This window comes from Clytia hemisphaerica, unplaced genomic scaffold, assembly GCF_902728285.1.
Source record: "Clytia hemisphaerica strain Z4C2 unplaced genomic scaffold, Clytia hemisphaerica genome assembly, whole genome shotgun sequence".
Classification (NCBI taxonomy): domain Eukaryota; kingdom Metazoa; phylum Cnidaria; class Hydrozoa; order Leptothecata; family Clytiidae; genus Clytia; species Clytia hemisphaerica.
The window spans coordinates 1-16,576 of NW_027103917.1; the positions used below are offsets into that span (position 1 = coordinate 1).

The window sequence follows — 16,576 nt, forward strand, 5'->3', positions numbered from 1 at the left end:
TGTTTTGGTGAAATACCAACCTCGTACCCAGGGCGATAAGCTTTCTGATATTAGATAGGACGCTTAGGCCCTGGTTTGGGCCTCTTCAACGTCCAATCAGATCACGCCATTTTTGGCGGGAAATATGTCGAGTTGATAGATGAAAAATAGCCGTTAAATATCCATAAGCCAAAACAACTTTCGATTTAGCAGTAAGAAGTTCAGCAGATCCGTTTTCTGGGTTTGTAAAAAGTGCCGCTGACATGGATGGTGTGTTTTGCTTTTTCAGATGGTAAATATCTGGCGTCAGTGAAAAAAAAAGAAAATAGGACTCTTTCATCTTCTACTTTTAGAACTATAACTTGTTGTTGTTCATGACGTTTTTGTACAGAAAGAAACATACATATGCATCTGTCTGTCTGACATTTATATTTAGGAGAAATATTTTATTCTACACAGGCAGACAGCACAGGCAGCAGACAGGTCTGTATAGTTTTATAAAAGACTATAAAAGAAGGAAGGGTTTCAAAGTTATATATTAGAGTTGATTTCAGTAGATCAAGGAAGTGAGAGGAATGGAGAAATCAACTGCTGTTTTCAAAAAGCTTGGTTCAGTGCTTTCATCCCAAGCTGAATGTTCATCATTTGCCAACTTTTGTTTCAAAGCCAAGCAGATACAGTGTTTTGAGTACATACTCGGGGGTCATGATGTTATTGCTGTTCTTCCAACAGGTTATGGTAAATCACTCATCTTTCACTTGCTACCTTGGATTTTGCCTCAAAAGCAACCTAATCAGTCCAATATTGTGCTTGTTGTTTGCCCTCTTTCATCAATTATTCGTGATCAAGTCTCTTTACTTTCTGAGAAAGGTATCAGGGCAGAGATGCTTCCAAACTCATTGATAGACAAACCAGATGATGTTTCACTATCATTGTTTCCAAAGACTGAAAATGGAAAGACTGAATCTAAGGGTCAGGGTTTATTACACTTATCAGACATTGTGAAATCTGGAGAACTTGATATTTTGTTTGGTCATCCAGAAGCCTTTCTAAGTGCTGAAGGAAGACAGCTCTTAAAATCTGACATATTCAAAGAACGTGTTGTTGCTTGTGCCATTGATGAAGCTCATTGCGTTGAAATTTGGGGAAAAGAGTTTCGTACAGATTTCAGTGAGTTGGCAGTCCTCAGATCATTGATTCCTGAATTAAAGTTCATTGCTGTAACTGCAACTGCTACAAAAAAACAAACAAAAACTTTTGCTCAAACTTTATGTATGAAAAATTTAAAAGTTGTCTGTGTTAGTCCTAACCGCCCAAACATATTTTTATCGATAGTGGAAAGAAAACCATCATTGTATGGCTTTGATGGTGTCACCGAAATTTTAGAACCGATAGCCAAAAATTTGTTGCATCTGAAGGAAAATTTTCCAATGACAATAATTTATATGAGGCTTGATTTCTGTGGAAAAGCATATAAGCTTTTTGATAGAATTTTGACTGAAAAACAGTATGTAGGTAAAGAAATATCATGTAAAGCCAGACTCTTCAACCAGTTTCATTCACCATCACCTCCAGCAGAGAAAGTCTTCATCTTAGAAGAAATTAAACAGCAACATTCTAGAATTAGGTTTCTATTTGCCACCACTGCATTAGGGATGGGTGTAGATGCTCCTAATATAGCTCATGTTATGCATATTGGACCTCCATCGTCAATGGAAGCATACACACAAGAGATTGGGAGAGCTGGACGGACAAAATGTGACTCTTGGGCAACACTATTTTATAATAATAATGATATTGCTCCAAATACGCATACTCAAAAATCAATGCGAGATTATTGTTTGGCAAAGGGATGCTTGAGAAAGGAATTGACAAATTATTTTGATTTTCAATGCCCTAAGCAAAAAAGATGTTGTTCGAATTGCGATGAAAATAATTCTTTTCCATATTTTTCCATATTGGAAAATAGAAAAAGGCAGCTGGGTCAGTCAATGATGGACATTTTGAAACAAGAACTGGATGATTGTTTAAAAAAGTATGAAGACAAGATCAAAATGACTTTTATTTTGACATTCCATTACCAGAGGAACCAGGAGTTGCAAGTAAATCTGAAAGGATAGCTGAAAGTGTAGCAGATATTGTAGATGAAATGAGTCTACTATACAATTTTGATGTTTTTCATAGCGACTGCAGAAAAGAACTCTTTTCAATTATTGACAAATATGCTCCAATAGCAACATGATAATTTTGTATTTTTTTTTCAGTAAGAGTTCCCCAAATTCTGCTTTTCTGATATGTTGTTGATATTTTAAGTATAAGTATTAAGACCAGTATAACCTTAAGGTAAAATGTAAGATTGAGCTATAGGGTGAGACTAATTTAATTTATTGTTCTATGGGCAGATGGTAAAACAATATGGGTCGGTCCATAGGGATAATAACAATAATAATTCTAAATTCAAGGGTCAGAGAAAATCTAAAGAAAAGTTTCTCCCTGTTTTTAACCTTAATTTTGATTACCGAAAAATTTAAGTCTAAATGTCTAAGACGTTGATTAATTGGGTTAATTGATTTATAAATTGGAGTTATAAACATTTGTTCAGAAGTTAGATAATATATACTTTCTTTTTTCAAAAATTAACATAAGTGGTATTTTAGAATTAAAATGCCTATATTATTTTTTTTTCTTTCTGGCAAAAGCAGGGTCGATCGGGCCCGTAGAACAATAAATTAAATTGGTCTCGCCTAGTCAGCAATAATAGCAATGAGCTAACTGTTGACTTCGATAAATACATACCTACCAGTACTATTTTTGGCTTTTTGCCTATTTTTTGTTGTTGCTTAGTGTGTAGTTTTGAATCAGATTTACATTTCAGAATTTTTTTTTGGATTGGATTACCTTTTTTAAAGGAAATATTCTAAACAAATTTTTGGTTAAATTCCCAAAAACACAAAAAAAAATCAATTTATTACAAAGTATTTTATCAGGCAAAATTAGCCCTAAAGTTTTGGTATATCCAGACAGTTGTTCTCAACTTCAGTTGAGCTAGAATCTCAGAATGTTTGTAATTTTTTTTTTTTAAACATCATAAAACTCAAAATATTTTACTGTACATCTTTTTATTTTTTATTTTTCTAAATGACTACGTCACAAACATGAAAAGAAATTGGCGTACACTGCATACAATATTTTTTATTTAACGAATTTAACGAATCATTTCATGCCGTTCACTTTTTGGTTTGGTATGGTTGTGCATTTTTCTTTTTATATTTTTGCTTGGTATAGCTTGTTTGATATGGTTGTGTGTTGTGGTTTATTATTGTTGCTTGTCTGTTTAAAATGGTAATTCTAATCGTTTCTCCTTTTTTGAGCATTTATTGCTTAAATAAGGGGTTGAGATAAGAAAGCTCCAACAAAAACAGTGCAATGTATCAATTTTTGCTTTTTATTTTTTTGTTACCCCATGAAATTTTAGATTTTCCAATTTGCGAAAATTAATCCCTGCAATTAAATTATTCATTTGTATATATCGTTTGACACAGTACCTGTATGCATTGAATTAAGGATATGATTGATAGTTTCTTAGAAATTCTTAGATTCATTATTAGTCTGGTTAGGTTCAGGCAAAACGGTTGGATGAATATTGGATAAAATTGGATATAAATAAATGCAGAATATTACAAAATCCGCAAAATTTAATTTTTCTGGCCATACACAAAATTAAACACTTAAGATGTTAAGTTTATTACGGTAAGGTTTTTGCAAATTATTAATGTTAAAATGTCAACATTTGTTAGCAATAACATTACATTTCTCAAATTTTCTTTGTTTCAAATTGCTAATAAAAATTTCTTAAAATTATTTTTTTTTCGGCACATCCGCAAATTTTTATTAAATTTTCCACCAAATTAATCATTGTTTTGTCCACTGCTAATAAAATCCCTCTAAAATTTTTTTCGGTCATCCGCCAAATTAAGTACCCGCCAAAATTTGTTCCCTTAAGGTAATTAATGCGTAATTATTATTTCAGCTAAATTTGAATTATTTTAGCTGATTAACATAAGTTTATTCTAAAATGCCATTCTCTTGATTTCAGTTGTGTCACATGCTTTTGACTTCTTTCAGTTGATTTTATTACCCTAGCTGGGAATTGAACCCAGTAAACTTGACCACAAGCTAGGGTGAAAGTCCTGTAAAAATAAGAAAGAAAATAGTTTAAATAATAACAATTCACCATTGATGATTCACTGCAGATTAAGAGGGAATTACTTTTTTGCATGAAAATTTTGCAGTTTCCAAGTAGAGTTAAAAACCTTGAAATTAAAATGCAGCAAAAAATGTATTTGAAACCCTGGCTCGACTGCGAAATGCAATTTTTAGCAAAAAACACAAAATTTGACTAATTTATCCGAAAAATACATTAAAACACAGTAAAATACACTTTTTCTCTTGGATATGCGAAATGAAAATACAGCAAAATTCACAAACCGGCTTTGGGCGCAAAATTTAAATGCCGCTAAATGCAATTTTTGGTTTGGATAAGATTTTGATGCAATAAAGTATGATATAACTTTTTTTAAAGCCATCTTTTGTTCACTTATATACTTCCCATAATATAATTCACTTGAAATTGTTGAGAAATAGTTTTGAAATACAACAAAGTCTTGCTTAAGCTGATAATTTAATTATCATCAGCTTAAGCAAGACTTTTTGTTTTGTTACATTTTTCTTTTCTTATAATAAACAAAAGGAAAATGTAAAGATCATGTACATTTTGTTTGTGGATTTCCACGTAACGCCTGTCAGGATCGAGAACCTTGTACATGACAACAGGCATGTAATTTAAAGTTAACAGACAGAATAAATTCAAATTTTATTTTTCCTTTTCAAAAATGTTTTCTAGTCAATAAAAAGGGAATTAAAAATATCTAGATGGGTTTTAAAAGTATTTGTGTATAAAGCAGACTTTTTATTTTTTAGCATCATGTTACATATAATTACAAAAAAAAAATTGACAAAGAATTCCACAAAAACATGAAAGCAAAATTTCAAAAGTGTTAATAAATTTTCGTAAAAAAAGATTTCATAAAAACAGTTAAGACATTGGAAAAGGCTACTTTAATTGGAGAAATTTTAGCGCTAATTAGCGAATCACAAAAATCTTGATTTTTTTTGGATTTATTTTAGCGAATTTGCCTAGTTTTAACCTAATTTCTTCAATTTTCCTAGGGGTTTTCGGCAAAAAGCATGAAATAAAAATTTAGCGTGGATTAATTTTAACGATTTGTCGATTTGACATGTTTTAGCGAGATAAATTGTAGCGAAAATGGCACTAAAAACCTAAAATTTCTCTCGCTAAAATTTCTCCGATTAAAGTAGAAGATTTAAAAAAGAAAAATATTTCCCAGACTGTGGTATAAAAATTAAAGGATTAGTGATCATCAACCACAAAATAAAGATTTTGAAAATAAATGTATCCTGTATCCTCTTTTAGAGATAATATTTTTACTCTCTTTTATCACCAGAAATTTATTGTATAATATATACAGTTTTATTATAAAATCTCTAAGTAAATACTTTAGTTTTCTTTTTTAAGATAAAGTCTGTAAAGGAGAAGTAGATTAAAGATAAATATATACACTCTTTTTTATAAGAACCAGTAAATTTAAGTTGAGGCTCAAACTGTTCTTATTTTTTTGCGCTTTTAGCCTCAAATTGTTCTTTATTCTCTTCTTACTTTTGGTGAGAAAAATATTTTTTGAGCAAGAAATTTTCTAGCAAGGGTCCTACAAGGTAATAAAAGTTTCAAAAGATACTATATTAGCTTAGTCTTAGTCACTGAAATATTTGGTAAAAACATCTTTAAAAAAGAAAAAATTTTGAGCCTCAGAACTGTTCTTGTATTGTTCTTAATTTTTGGCCATTTTGAGCCATAAAAAGAGTGTAGGCAAGAACTAGAGAGATACCATTACCGACACGGGGCCTATCCGTTAGCAGAGTAAGTACCGCTTCAGTGATCGTGTGATTTAATTTAAAAATAAGTATGATATTCCCCCCTCAACAAAAAAAAACATAATTTAAAAAAGGCTGTATTGATCAAATTTTTGTTTGCATGTAGTTCTTTTAAACATAGAATTAGTACGAAGTGTAAGCCAAGAAAATCCTGTAATAGCTCAGAATAATTCCTTTATGTACTGTACATCAAATATACTTTCTATTCAAAATTTAACATATCTGGAACAGACCATTCTCGTTTTTTGTCTTCAATCCATTTGGCAAAGTCTACATAGTTTAAATATCTCTGAGGTATTCTCTTGATATCTGGAAAACATTCAAATGCTCTTGGTCCATCATACTGAAAAGGTCCAAAATTTAATATATCTGCAATAATTTCTTTCTCATCATCAAAAGAATCCCTGGTAGTGTGGTGTGATGAACCATGCTCAACTGAAACTGCCTGATCAAAGCTTTCAACGATATCCTTGATACCATTGGTAGCTTTGCAGACTTTGGCAATCGTTTTCATGCTTTTGTTTGCACCCATTCTCTTCACGATCTTTTTGCTTAGACGGTTGCAAATTTCCTGTGCAAGATCATCCTCAATGTTGTTTCCTTTTCCGCCACGCCAATTTAGAAAAAAACCCCACTTGAACTCCTCCGACAGCCTTGGTGTTAAAGTACATTCAATTTGTGCAATTGACACAAACATTTCTATTGCATACTTACTGCGATTATTTAACGCTTTGAAAACAACAAGCAAAATCTTTTGGTTGATGAGGTTTCGATCACCATCAGCTTCAGCAGCTGTGTCCTTCAACTGTAACAATAACATTGTCAAAAAGATTGTCATTAACGCATAATTTTGTTTCAGATCATCGGCTGTGTCATTATTGTAATCACTCTGAGTGACATAACTCCTCACGAAACGTTCCAAATAGTTGTCAAGGTACTCTTTTTTCACATTTTCTGGTGCTTTCTCATCTGGCAAATCTGCTGGCTTATCATCTAAGCTTGACATTCCAAATAATTTTAGGGCAGCCACCACAATGTACCCTTTACCAACGCTAAGGAAAAACTCTTCGCTACCTTGATAATTATCAACAACTTTCTTTGGTGTGACATTCTTGCGATTTAGTTTTTCACGAAAAAACTTTAAAGTTCCCTTTTCATTCACAGACTCTGACATATAAAGTAAATTGTAACAGTACTGTAACAAAGAGGCTTTAGTATGCCACATTGCTGGTTTGAATGGTGAACAATGCTCCAGTCGATCAGTGGGTGTGTGACTACCTTGGAGGAGGTCTTTTGCTCCAGAAAAACGAACCCGAGTCAGTTGATCACCAGCAAAGACGATTTTGTTGTTTTTCATTGGGTCATCATTGGTGAAGACAATTTGTGCCATAGGTTGACCAGGATCAGCTTGATTTCTATCAGGAACGTCATTGATATCAATATCTGGAACATCTGGTGGGGCGAGCCCAGCTTTGTCATACAGTTCCCAAATCCATTTCTCGTATGTTCGCAAAATCTTGACACAGTCCTGGTATTTTGCCTCGTCTGCATCAATTATTGGCAGTGTGGCTGTTGTGGACTTCTCTTTCATAGCATCATAATATTGATGAGGAATATGGTCAGGATAGACAGATGAAAAGATTTTGAATTCAGGAAAAAATTCAATCAAAATACGAGAAATCAATACTTTACAGGAAGAAACATAGGATTTCCATTCATTTATGTTTGGAACAAGTTTGGACATGTTTAATTCACTGATTTTCCCGATTGGCCTATCATTTGGAAGGTGTTTAAAATCAACACGGTTTTTAATCAAGTTTGAGGCAAATAGGTGCAAATCTTTATTTTGAACAGCTTTACGCATATGATCCATTTTTATTTTCATGTCCCAATTGTCACCAGTGCCACGTAGTGTTGCATTTTTCTTTAAAATCTCTACAGCTCCATCCATGAAATGTTGACCAAGTGCATTTAATAAAACATCTCTAGTTGAATATGATAGACAAACTCCCAATTTGGTAAGCCTTTGCTGCAACTGAAAATAATTCAATTTAGGACTAAATTGGGAATCTATCTTAATAAATTACCAAACTGTTATAAACAATGATTGAAAGAACTATGCTAAGAGCTGAAGATTTACCCCTCCCCCTAGACTCTAGAACTTACATATAAGATGGACTTAAAAATTAAATTTTGTAAATAAATTGTTTGAAATTTATATAATTTTTTTGTAAAGAAACTGAAAGAAAAAGGATTTTTATCTAGATAAAATGCTAAGACTGGAACATATTTTTTTTGTAAAATGAAGTTATATATTATTTTTTGTTGCTAATTGAAAACTCTGCAGTTTCTTTAGAAAATTATCTGAATAATCTCTTGAAGCTTGTTTTATTTTTATATCTTTGTTCTAATAGGATTATACAGTAGGCTACCAAAAAAAAAAATTCCAGTTGATGTACAGTATGAAGAAAGAGTTCATCCGGCCGATTTCCGGAAACAATACTACTTTTTTTATCAGCCTTATCTAATTTTGGTGATTTTCCAAGCGAAAATAAAAAAGCTTTATTTTGTCAAAGTGAAAGGCCTGTATTGGCTATATATATTCTCCTTTGAATCTATTTTTTTCAAGCACCTTTTGAGAGCCTAACCTATGGTGAAGTTTTTATTGAATGAAAAGAATTCTTTTTAAATCATCATTAATTAATACTGCAAAACATAAAAGATTTTGGCTGTCATTCGCATTAATAACTTCTAAATTAATTTATTCTTGCATTAATTAGGTACATCCTCGTTTCACTCATTAAAATTTCAGAAATTAAAATCATATCGTACATGACCCTATCTCTGTCACCCCTTTTTTGGCAACTTGTATCAACTGAATCCCTTTGACAGTTAAATTTACAATTTTGACCTTCTATCTTTCCACCTACTAAAACCTAATAAAAAGCTCACTAAAAAAGAACAACCTTTCAAAAATAGGGGTGACAGAGTTAGGGATCATATACGGCAACCATGAGAATTCTTTAGTACAGTACACAGTGACCTCAAGCAAACCAGCAAACTGTCATAAATGTTTTCTCCTTTAAATCCTTTGACAGTACTGTACTACGCACTAGAAGACAAGAAAAATGAAAATAATTTAAAATCAAGCTTACTTTTTTACTACAACCTCCTTCAATCAACAAGACAGTGGTGATACGTTTTAAGTAGCTCAGCTCATGCCATCTTGAACTCAATAGAATGCTGTAGATGAAAGCAAATTTCGGTTTCATATCATCTGTTGTAAGGCATTTTTTGGATGACATAGCTTCTAGGATCTGGACAAGGAATGGAAAATTTTTTACAAGCTCTTCAAAAATAGATTGTAATTGTGTGGCAGCCATTGAATCATAATCTTTGTTGTAGAGAAATGATCCGTCACCTGAACGCTTACATAAATGGTTGACTTTTTTTTGGATGGATTGTATAATCAAACGCTTGATTTGTGAAAAAATGTTTGTACATGACAGGAAAATTAATGAAGCAATTTTGCAAGGGTCGATTGAATCAAGTTCTATCAGCTTTGCAGCAAAAGCATCTTCACTATCAATATCAATGTTTGTTTTAGCCTCAAACTTAAGTTTTTTATTTGGAACTGGTCGTCTGGAAGGTGACAACACAACATCAGTTACTTTGAGGCACCTCTTAGTTGTTGTTGTTAAATTCATTTCGTCATTCACTCTTTGGCATTTGGTTTTGAACTGAATCACTTTTTCGACAAAGGCTTCACAAGCTGTACAAATCGTGCTTGGCAACTCATCATCACATTTTATGAGGATGCCACAACACTGTTCAATTTTTGAAACAAGATTCTTTTTTGTTCCAACATTTGACAATACTTTCTGATACCTTGTTTTTTCTTCGCCACATAGCCTGCAACAGTTGAGCTTCGATGAATCAACACTTCGAGCATACTTTTTCGTTGGAGTCTTCTCCACCGCCACAGATGCCATGCCATTATAATAATTCAAAATTTGTACATTTAATTTTTACATTCATGAGATGCTGCTTTGACTTGATACACTTCTTATGGACACTGGTAACTGGAAGGCTGAATCACAACTGAACTGAAGATTTGCTCCTTTTATAGCTTCTCAAAGACTAAAAACAACTATTTTTGTTATATACTAAAAAAGGGGATGGGCCTATGGGAGACATGATGGAAAAAAAATTGAAAAGAACTACATGCAAACATTTCATGTGGCAGTGCTGTGAAGATTTTTACCTGCTGTTGACGTCATTTTCCTTGAACCTGGCGACATCATTTCCATCAAACTTGACAAAAATGTTATTATATATGTAAAAAGTCTGGGACAACCAGACAGACAGACGACAACAAGGAACAAACGTGAAACCGCTGTACAGACTGACAGACTGCTTGCCTTGCTTCACCTCATCTAAAACCCGCTCAAAAAAAATGTTCTGATTTCATGCATTTTCAACAAGTCTGTACCAGGGCGTAACAGTCAGCTTCCTATTTGCCTCTCATCTAGACTAGCAACTATATTTTCCCGCGCGGCCGCTGACTGTTCGCCATGGAATCGAGGTTGCTCAACGGATGAAAAGAAATCAGAGAATTTGAGACTTATGTTCGACACCGGCAGTCAACAAAGTTACATTAGCAAGGAAGCCAGAGAACGATTAAAGTTACGTACAGTGGGCAAGAAATCGGTTAACATTATGTCATTCGGAAACAAAACGGAAAATCTTGAACTTGATGAAGTTGATTTAGCTGTTAAAAACCAGAAAGGAACTTTGAATATTTACGTACGTGCTCTCGTATCAGACATCTGTTTACCGTTAGAGGATCAAGTTATCAATTTAGCCCAAAGTAAATACAAACATTTACAAGATTTGAAATTAGCAGACCAGAATACCGACAATCTACCGTTACAGATAGACGTGTTGATCGGCTCAGCAGATTATTGGAACTTTATTGGTCAGAAACAGATACGTAGTCCAAATGGCCCTACTGCTATATCGTCAGAACTTGGTTATGTTTTGAGCGGTCCAGTTGAAGGAGGGGGAAAGATTAAAAGCTCCACCGCAAACGTTGTTAGTACTCATTTTATGCGTGCAGTGCAAACAGATCGAACTGAGGATAAACTTACAGATCTAAATAAAGCTTATGATACTGATTGGAGAAAAACTTTAACAGAGGAGGATATAACTGTTTTACAAGATTTTGAAAAATCGACTGTTTTCGAGGAAGGAAGATATCATGTTTCACTTCCTTTCAAAGAAAATTCTGAACCTTTGGGAGATAATTACAGAACCGCTAAAAAACGTTTACAACACCTGCATGAACAGTTTTCGAAAGATAAACAACTTTTTGCAGATTATGAGCAAATTATAAATGAACAAAGAAACTTGAAAGTTATTGAAGAATGTGAGAAATATTCTATTGGCACCTCCCATTATTTAAGTCATCGTGGGGTTATAAGAACTGATAAACAAACAACACCCCTTCGTATTGTTTTCGACGCTAGTTGCAAAAGTCGAGTGGGCGGACCCTCTTTAAATGATGTTTTGTATACTGGTCCAACAATAACCGCTCCTCTGTTGGACGTTTTGATTAAATTGAGAGCACATAATTTCGTTATTTCCGGTGATCTTGAAAAAGCATTTTGGCAAATCGCATTGTTTGAAGAAGATAAAAACTTTGTGAGATTTCTTTGGTTCAAAGACACCAAAAATTTTGACTTCGAAAACTTTGAGAACAATGAACTTATTGAATTACGATTTACACGTGTTATTTTTGGTTTGAATTCCTCGCCCTTTTTATTGCAAGCGACACTTCAAAAACACATCGAAACCCATTGTGAGGATGATTTGAAAGAAACTTTGAAAGGAGCTCTTCATGTTGATGATCTCAATAGTGGTGCAAAAACAATCAAACAAGCTGAATCTCTTTACCTCACCGCGAAGGAGTGTCTTGAGAAGGGAGGATTTAATTTAAGAAAATTTCGTTCAAACAGTGATGAACTTGAGAGAAAGATTTTTGAACGTTTCCCTGACGACAAACGATATAACGGGGAAGAGAAAATTTTAGGGATTAAATGGGATAAAAATTCCGACAAGATTATTTTTAACTTTGCTGAAATGAGATCAAAGTTTACACAAAATGCAACTCGAAGGTCGCTTTTAGCTTCGATTGCTTCTATTTATGATCCCTTGGGACTGATAAGCCCAATCACAGTCAAAATGAGAATTTTGCATCAGAAAGTTTGTAATGCAAAATGTAAGTGGGATGAACTGTTACCCCCTGACCTCATGAAAGAGTGGAAGTCCATTTTGAATGAATTTAAGGAGATAGACTCCATTGAAATTGATCGAAATTATTGCTTCGACGACCCCAACGACCCTATTACGAATGTACAGATCCACAGCTTCAGTGACGCCTCCGAAAATATGATTGCTGCTACAATTTATGGCCGGTTTAAGCTTAAATCCGGGGAGGTCAAAACTGCTATTATTTTAAGTCGACACCGCATCATATCTTCTCAAGTGAAAAAGTCGAAAAAGAATAGCGTCCCTCGAGGTGAATTAAACGGGTTATTGCTTCTGTCAGAATTAAGCCCTATTGTGGAGAATAATTTGAAAAAGGTGTACGACGTTCAAAAAACTATTTATTGGGTCGATTCTACATCTGCTTATTCGTGGGCTCAAAACGAAAGTGTAGATTATGACAAATATATACAAGAACGGGTTGAAAGTATTAGAAACAGTATTGATATTGACAGTTTGAAATTGGTGCCATCTAAACTTAATCCAGCAGATATAGGGACTCGCGGTTATAGCCCCTCAACTTTGATTAACTCTGAACTTTGGTTTCACGGCCCAGATTTTCTTAAGCTGAATGAAGAATACTGGCCTAATCTCAGGTGTGGTGACAAGTTTTCTGATTATAAGCCCGGGAGCTGTCCTCCTGACGGGCCACCTGATGATTTATTTGCTGATTTAAAGCCCGAGGCTGAGACTAACTCTACCTGTCTCAGTTCTCCTAGGCACCCTGTTACTGAAAAGTTATTAGTTACACAAATTCAAGAAAAAGAAGATTTAGTTTCAACGAGTACCATCGGTGCTTTAATCCAAACAGAGAGGTTCTCCTCTCTGTCCAAGTTGGTCCGCGTGACCGCTTGGGTCCTTAGATATATAAGGAAACTAAGAACAAAAGCAAGAAACAAGAAACAAAAAGTAAATAATACAAATAAAACAAAAATCAATGGTGGTATCAATGGTATCAATGGCATCAATGGCAATCAATGGTGGTATCAATGGCATCAATGGTGGTATCACTGGAGAAGAAATGTTGGAAGCCAAGCTGTTATGGTTGAAGGATGCACAAAGCTCCTTACAAAGCAAAAAGAACTTTACAAATTTACAGAGACAGTTGAATTTATTTGTTGATGATAATGGCTTGTTTCGTTGTAGAGGGAGAATAGACAATGCTGAACTCCCGTATGATTCAAAGTATCCAATTTTACTGTCAAAAACGAAATTTACCGAACTCGTCGTCTTGAAATCACACAAAGACGTTATGCACCGAGGGGTAAAAGAAACCCTCAATCACATCAGACAAGAGTATTGGATAACGCAGCCGAGAAACTTTATTAAACGAATTTTGAGTAAATGTCCTACTTGTAGATATTATGAAGGACAGAATTACGATTACCCAGAGGCAGGTCCGCTGCCAAAAGAACGAGTATCTTACGATAACGCATTTTCACACGTTGGAATAGATTACGCCGGTCCAGTACATGTAACAAACATTTACGATTCAGATGGCTCGACTTACAAAGCATGGATAGCGATCATCACTTGTGCCAGCTCCAGAGCAGTTTATTTGGACTTAGCTACTGACTGCTCTGGTCCAGCGTGCGTAAACATACTCAAACGTTACACGAACATTTTTGGATGTCCGAAAACTGTTATTTCAGACAATGGTACGAACTTCATTTCGTCAGACGTACAAGACTTCATGACAAGTAAAGGTGTTATTTGGAAATTCAATATTGAGAGTTCACCGTGGACAGGTGGATTTTTTGAAAGAGTCGTAAAGATGGTCAAACGATGCTTACGAAAAGTGTTACGTAAAGCGATATTGAACTTTAACGACGTAGTTACTCTATTGAAAGAGATACAATGTATATTGAACAATCGACCCTTAACTTACCTTTATTCGGACGAGGTTAATGAAATTCTAACACCCAACAAACTGTTGTACGGTAGAAACATTGTGAATGAAGTGCAATTACCAGATTCAGAAACCGAAAATCTCGAACCTTCCGAACAGTTAGCACGGGTTCGAGAACTTGTTGATCATTTTTGGACTTTATGGCAAAACGAATACCTTCTTGAACTACGAGAACATCAAAGACGTAAAAAGTCGAACAGTAGTTTACACGCAAACAAAGGCGATGTAGTATTGATTAAAGATGAACGATTGAAACGTAGTCAATGGAGACTCGGTCGAGTTAAGAAACTTATTCGCAGTAAAGACTTTAAAATTCGTGCTGCAGAAGTAAACGTTATTACCAACGGTAAACTACAAACTTTGAAAAGACCGGTAAGTAAACTCTATCCGGTAGAATTTGAAGAACAAAGAGACCAAAAGGACAAAAGCCAAATTAAATTCACAAGTGACGAAGACACAATCACTTTCCTTTGTTTTGGGGGAGTGTGAAGAACAAAGATGAGTTATATAACTATAAGTAGTCACGGGTCACGTGATTAGCACGTGACCCGCTCTTTTATTTTTTACAGTCCTCTTTTGTATTTATATTTTAGTTGCTCGGAAAGACTCATCGGAGACGGTCATAAAGACCTATACTATCTCAAATTATTAGTCTGAACACTTAAGGACGGAATTCCATGTTAGGATTTTCGATTTTTCTGTATGTTTGAATTAGAATTTCGAAATTCAATTTCTCAAAACTTTTAAAAACATGCAAATATTGAATTTTTTCTGCCATAAAACTTAAGTTTTCAACAAGGCATTCGATATTTTTCCTGATTCACGTTGGATATTAGCATATTATAAATTAGCATACCGATCTTTCTAAAGAGAAGTCTATCCAAACATGCTCTGAAATGACGAAACATTTTTTTAAACTTTACTTCAGTGATGTATATTGTAGCTATTAGATGGAGCGCGGTAGGAATACAAGTTTCCAGGATAGGAATCCATTGTTTTGGTCTCAAATACCCAAAATGAGTATTCCGAGTTTTCCAATGAGATATCTATACGAACGTGTCCTGAAAAGAGGAAACGCTTTTAGAACTTCATTTTTGGTTTAATTTGTAGGTAATAGATGGGTCTTGATAGGAATAGAACTTTCCAGAATAGGAATCCATTGTTTTGGTCGCAAATCAGGCAATAATGCTCAAAATGAGTATTCCGAGTTTTCCAACGCGAGATCTATCCAAACGTGTTCTGAAAAGAGGAAACGCTTTTAGAACTTCATTTTTGGTGTAACTTGTAGCTAAGATATGAGGCTTGATAGGAATAGAAGTTTCCAGGATGGAAATCCAGTGTTTTAGTATGCCAAATCAGGCAATAATGCCCAAGATGAGTATCCCGAGTTTTCCAATGAGACATCTATTCGAACGTGTTCTGAAAAGAGAGAACGCTTTTGGGATTTTATTTTTGGTGTAATTTGTAGCTATTAGATGGGGCTTGATAGAAATACAAGTTTCAAGGATAGAAATCTATTGTTTTGGTGCCAAATCAGGCCATAATGCTCAAAATGAGTATCCCCAGTTTTCCGATGAGACATTTATTCGAACGTGTTCCGAAAAATGGAACGCTTTTGAGATTTCATTTTTGGTGTAATTTGTAGCTAATAGATAAGACTCGATAGGAATAGAAGTTTCCAGGATAGGAATCCATTGTTTTGGTGCAAAATCAGGCCATAATGCCCAAGATGAGTATCCCGAGTTTTCCAGCGTGACATCTATCCAAACGTGTTCTGAAAAGAGGAAACGCTTTTAGAACTTCATTTTTGGTTTAATTTGTAGGTAATAGATGGGTCTTGATAGGAATAGAAGTTTCCAGAATAGGGATCCATTGTTTTGGTCCCAAATCAGGCAATAATGCTCAAAATGAGTATTCCGAGTTTTCCAACGCGACATCTATCCAAACGTGTTATGAAAAGAGGAAACGCTTTTAAAACTTCATTTTTGATTTAATTTGTAGGTAATAGATGGGTCTTGATAGGAATAGAAGTTTCCAGAATAGGAATCCATTGTTTTGGTCGCAAATCAGGCAATAATGCTCAAAATGAGTATTCCGAGTTTTCCAACGCGACATCTATCCAAACGTGTTCTGAAAAGAGGAAACGCTTTTAGAACTTCATTTTTGGTTTAATTTGTAGGTAATAGATGGGTCTTGGATAGGAATAGAAGTTTCCAGAATAGGAATCCATTGTTTTGGTCCCAAATCAGGCAATAATGCTCAAAATGAGTATTCCGAGTTTTCCAACGCGACATCTATCCAAACGTGTTCTGAAAAGAGGAAACGCTTTTAGAACTTCATTTTTGGTTT

General features: G+C 34.4%; 1 protein-coding gene across 1 annotated transcript; it reads left to right on the forward strand.

Annotated features, from left to right (window-relative positions):
- The first annotated feature begins 554 nt into the window (after positions 1 to 554).
- LOC136809504 (ATP-dependent DNA helicase Q1-like) lies at positions 555 to 2,099 on the forward strand. Its single transcript, XM_067066042.1, has one exon. It carries the CDS (start codon positions 555 to 557, stop codon positions 2,097 to 2,099), a length of 1,545 nt encoding a protein of 514 aa, XP_066922143.1.
- The last annotated feature ends 14,477 nt before the right edge of the window (positions 2,100 to 16,576 follow it).

Excerpts from the sequence above, each read along its gene's own strand:
- LOC136809504 (XM_067066042.1), top strand. The coding sequence starts at position 555 with ATGGAGAAATCAACTGCTGTTTTCAAAAAGCTTGGTTCAGTGCTTTCA.